This window comes from Elephantulus edwardii, unplaced genomic scaffold, assembly GCF_000299155.1.
Source record: "Elephantulus edwardii isolate Elephantulus edwardi_28Jun2011 unplaced genomic scaffold, EleEdw1.0 scaffold00146, whole genome shotgun sequence".
Classification (NCBI taxonomy): domain Eukaryota; kingdom Metazoa; phylum Chordata; class Mammalia; order Macroscelidea; family Macroscelididae; genus Elephantulus; species Elephantulus edwardii.
Genome location: NW_006399896.1, coordinates 5,004,812 through 5,010,245, shown reverse-complemented (window position 1 = coordinate 5,010,245; position 5,434 = coordinate 5,004,812). Strand labels below are relative to the sequence as shown.

Here is a 5,434-nt window from a genome sequence, read left to right as displayed (position 1 = left end):
AAAAAAATAAATTTTGTGTCAGAAATTTCCATCAGACTTTCTGGCTTCAGGAAATCCACTAATACTGTGGCACTTTTTTGTGGGTGACATCTTGCTTTGTGCTTGTGTAGGCTGTAGAGTAGCCTGCTTCTTACATGACATTGTTGCTGTAGAGTTTTTCATGCCTGAGGCAGTGATCTGTTTTTGATCTGAAGTCACTGCTACAGAAGAGGGTGTGGCAGTTACGCTGCCTGTGTTTCTCTCTGAACTTCTGAACCAAGAGAAGTTTCAGCTCAGGGCTTGTGAAAGTGGCCTCTTCTGTCAGATAATTGTTGCAGCTAAGTCAGACCAACGTGTTCTGGATTAAAGGCAGTTCTTTGACAGGACATGAGGAGATGCGAGGCTGAGTGTAGGGTGGGCACAGGAGGGGCAGGCATGCACACAGGTATGTTCTGGGCTGGCATGTATGCAGATGCTCATTGGGCAGGCATGTGTGGGGACCTCACTCAGTTCCTAGTTGTCCAGTTGGACATGCGCGGGACATCACTCAGACTGCAGCTTTCAGGCTCATGTCTGGTGGGGCTAGCTGTCCAGGTGGGCATGCACAGGACTCCACTCAGATTGCAGCTGTCAGGCTTGTGCCTGGTGGGGCTAGCTGTCCAGGTGGGCATGTGTGGGGACCTCAGTCAGATTACAGCTATCTAGCTTGTGCAGTGGGACTTGCATCTGGCAGAGCTTGTGGCCGGCATGGCTCACACCCAGTGGTGTGGAAGTTACAGTGGGGCTGGTGGTTCCAGCGGGTCTGGAGGTTCCTGAGGGGCTCACAGGTTTTGTTTTGTTTTGTTTTTAAAGTATTCATTCACTGTTGCATAATTACCTCACTCCCAGTATTACTCTTTGTAATGTACCTCTTATTCTGGGCTGTTGTCATACATATAATTCCTAATCATATATTCCTTTTAGACAGTTCTTGTCTTCATCTTTTTCAGTGAAATGTTCATTATTTATCCACTCTTATACTATTGTCTTCCCAAACCCTCATGTCAGACCTCTTTTATAACAGGGGTGCTAGGCGGTATTTGTCCTTTTGTAACTGAAATATTTCACTTAGCATAATGTCCTGTAGGGTCAGCCATGTACTGTTCTTCAGTGCTGTGTAGTATTCCATTGTGTGAATATAACATAGTTTTTCTATTCAATCCTTTGTTGATGGGCAGTTGGGTTGCTTGCATCTATTTGCTATTATAAACAACACAGCAACAAAAATGGGTGTGAACATATCTGTTTGGACACTGTTATGGTTTGTTTAGGGTATGTTCCCAGTAGAAGTACTGCTGGGCAAATGAATTTTTTAAATTTCCTTTTTTAAAAAAAACCTACCAAACTGCCTGCCATAGAGGTTGTATCATTTTACACTCCCACCAGCAATGAAGAAGAATTCCAATCTCTTCATTATGCTCAACTGATTTTTGACAAGGAGATGAAATCAGGCGAGTGGGGAAATGGCAGTCTTTTAAACAAATGGTGTTGGGAAACCATATGTAGAAAACTCAAGCAAGACCCACACCTCACACTGTGCACAAAACCCAACTCAAGGCGGAGCAAGGAATTTGTTAAAACCAAAGACTATAAACTTTATTAGAGAAAAACTGAGAAGACTCTAGAAGCTCTAAAACACAGTATGAACAGTCTTCCAAGTATAATGAAAAACCTATAACCAGGAGAGAACAAAATAAATGCATGGGACCTTTTGAGAATCAAATAACTGTGCACATTAAAAAAAATCAATAGGGTAAAAAGCAAAGCCACAGACTGGAAAAAATATTTGATAATGTTATATCTTATAAGAGACTCTTACCTGAAATTTATAGAATATTCAAGCACCTCAACAAGAAAATGGTAAACAGCCCAATCACAAAATGGGCACAGGATATGAATAGACACTTTACTAAAGAAGACATTCATATAGCAAACAAACACCTGAACAGATGTTCAAAATCCCTAACTATCAGAGAGATACAAATAAAAACAACCATGAGAAATCATCTGACCCCAGTAACAACAGCAAAGTTCAACAGAGCAGCAAACAGGAAATGCTGGCATGGTTGTGGAGAGATTGGAACCCTCCCTGGTGGTTTTATAAGTAGGGCTTGGAGAAGCTGAGTGGTGATCAACAATAGCTCTGAGTGGATGAGTTCTAGAGGCTCACAAGTCAGGACTCAGGTCCTGTCCTCGGAACTTCCTGGTTCTGGAGAGAATGCTCTGGGAGGGTTAAGCACATTTTGCAGGGCAAGTACAGGTGTGCGATCCAGTGTGGACCACAGTGCTACAGGGATGTCTTTCAGAACTGGGAAGATGTGGACACTTGGCTGAGCAACTGTGCTGGGTTTAGGGTGAGAAGTATGGAGTAACTGAGTTTAGAGAAGCAGCAGAAGCAAAGGTGAAAGTATAAGCTGAAAGTGAGAGGGAAGAAAGAAGGCCAGGAAATGTCAAGTTGGGAAGTAGGGCTGCAGATGAGGGACACAGACCCTTAAATTGTGAAGTGTGCATTCTTTTCCCATTTGATCTGGGCTGTATGCCAGTAAATCTGATAGCCAGCTGCGTTTTCCTTCTTCCCAAGTGAATAGGTGAGGTTTGATTTCTTTTTAGGTTTACACGCACGCACATACACAAACAAACATATATACCAATCTGTTCACATTTACATCACACACACATACTTAGACACTACACCCACTCACAGATACTCAGAGGCATTCATCCACACATGCACATATACACACACTCCATACATGCTTTCAGACACACACACACACACACACACACACACACACACACACACACATTCACACGTACACCATGTACAATTACACACTCACACATACTACTCACCATACACTACACATAGACTGCTATTGCAAATAGCAGTGAAAAGCTTTCTGTTGTTATGTGCTGTTGACTTGGAACCAATTCAGGGTTGACCCTCTAGTGGGTTTTCAGAGGAAATAAATCACACAGGAGGAAACTGCCTGTCTTTCTTCTGTGTAGCAGCTGGTGGATCTGAACTGTGGATCTTTGGGTTGGCAGCCCAGCGTCTTACCACTAGGCCACCTTGAAGAGCCAAAAAAATTGTTTTGTTTTTTCTGAGGTTTTTTTTCCAAAGCATATGTTTTTTATATAACCACCACAAGGAATTTCAAGCGGGGAGATAGGAGTTGGTAGGATTGCATTCTGTAGACCTGACTTATAAACGAGACGGGATTCAGAGATGATGATTACAATGTAGTTGTCATTGTTATGTGCTGTGGAGTTGGAACCAACTCATAGCCAAGCCTCCAACGGGTTTCCAGAGGCATTACATCACATCGAAGATTGCCCATCCTTCCGCAGAGCAGCTGATGGATTCGAACTGTAAGACTTTGGGTTGACTCCTAACCACGTGTTAACGCTTTACCATGAAGCCACCAGAGCTCCCTGATGATGACAATGGTGACAATAACAGTAATGACAGTGGCAACAGACATTCACTGAACACCTTTTGTGTGCCATACTTTGGGCTTACCACAGTCATCCAAAATCCCATAGTCACCTTCCAGGAGGTAAGTGATGTGGCCATAGTGACGTAATGAATTAGTGGTGGGGTGGCCAGCACTCAGAGCCTAGCCAACACTCCTATGCCACCCTTGCCCATGAACCACCTGTCCCCTAAGTGACCCCCTATGCTAGCACCACCCAAACGGAGTGGATCACAAAGGCAGGTCATAGGGAGGGCCAGATGAGCCCAGCACAGCAAATATTGACATTTTGTCCCAGGCACCAGCTGGTGCCTCCTGGAACCCAACCTCTTTTATTTCTGGAGGTGGAGCCAGTTCCTTCCATGAATTCCTTTCATCACCAAAGGCAAGTAATTCCCTTCCCTGCACCTCCCTCATCGGGCACCCAGTGGTGCTCTCACTGCAGATGGGGTGGGAGTGGGGTGGGAGGCAGGGTCCACAATTCAGAGTCAGAAGTTGTAGACACTTCATCCAAGTTATGTCGGCATCATCCCATAGTCGTGGTGCCCTGACCCAATACTGCCCTTCAGCAATGAACCACAATGCTGCCAACAATGTTGTTCAACCTACCAAAAGCGCCACAGGTGAAAGATAAAGAAGTCTCCTTCCTTAAAGATTTACAGCCTTGGAAACCCTAAGCCAGAATAATTTCATAGCTGACCCTCAGGCCGGTTTGTCAGAAGGATTTTGCTCTATTTTCTACCATGGAGCAGCTGGTGGATTTGAATTGCCTTTGAGTTAGCAGCCCAGTTCCTTACCCACTAGGCCGCTAGAGCTCCCTATGGGGTATAGAAACCCCTGGGGCGGCTAGATTTCATCCTTTAGGCTCCCTCTGCTTCGGAATGACTAGATGGCAGTGTCTGAGGACTTGGGTGAATTCCTGAGAATTTTCCTTTTGGATGGAGTCAAGTGTCTAGAGCTTTGAGCCTATCGTGCACTTCCCGACCATATCCTCTCTGATTCCAGGTCAAAGCAGTGGTGGGAGCTGGGAGCTGAGGGCCAGGAGGGGGTGCAGTTGGAGAGAAACCCCTCTGGAGCATTCCACCAGTTGCTGTGAACACTTTGCACCCGTGAAGCAGCCTTTCAGGGGTTCTCAGATGGATCTTGTGCAGGCCCCTCCTGTCTTTTTCAGCTCCCCTCCCACCACTGTGCCCTCCTTGCTGCACTCACCCCTGGTCGTTTCCACACGAAAGGGACCTCAGGCTTCTGGCTGTAGAAGAGGGAGGCACAGCTGGCCGGGAAGTCGTGGTCCTCAAACAGGACACCGCTGCTCAGGCATTCCTGGCGCAGTTGCTCAAAGCTCTTGCCCGAAGAGTGGATACTGCGGGCATCGCCGCGGGTCGGGGGCGCCTGGGAGGCTGCAGTCCGGTGGAGGTAGGACATGGTGCTGCAAAGGAGCTGAGGACACAGAGGCTGTACATGGAGGAGAAACTAGGCCCACAACTGCCTGCAGGGAACTCCCTGCTGAAGACAGCGAGCCTCGCCCAGAACGCAAACTGCTGGTGAGAGCAAAGTACCCTAGTGAAGGTTTCGCGCTGCCCACTCCCTGCACGGGTGGTGCCGTCTCAGAAGGTTTGGGAGCCCAGTGAGAGGACTACCTTCTGAGGAAAGGGAGAATGATACCAAATGGACCCAGGAAATGGCAGGGCCATTATAGTCCCATGGGTCAGTCCATGGTGCATCCTTCACAGCTTTCTCCCTTTAGCAGAATTGGTATCTTCTATTTGGAAGAACACTTAACTAATACTAAGAGCAACATAGCGCATTGCTAGTGCGTTCCAGCCCGCTCACCGTCCCATTTTTATTTAAATTAGAGATTGCAAAGGCCTTCTGTAAAGGGACTGATACTGTAAATGTTTTTGGCTTGGTGGGCCCCTCTGTCTCTCACTCAGCTGTGCCAT

General features: G+C 46.5%; 1 protein-coding gene across 1 annotated transcript in view; it reads right to left on the bottom strand.

The window, feature by feature from the left end:
* CAPN9 (calpain 9) overlaps window positions 1-4,916 on the bottom strand; it is an 89,015-nt gene extending 84,099 nt beyond the window's left edge. The window contains exon 1 of the mRNA XM_006894598.1: window positions 4,704-4,916. Within this exon, the coding sequence (XP_006894660.1) occupies window positions 4,704-4,916 (213 nt within the window). The remainder of the gene's footprint in view (window positions 1-4,703) is intronic.
* Between the last annotated feature and the right edge of the window lie 518 nt (window positions 4,917-5,434).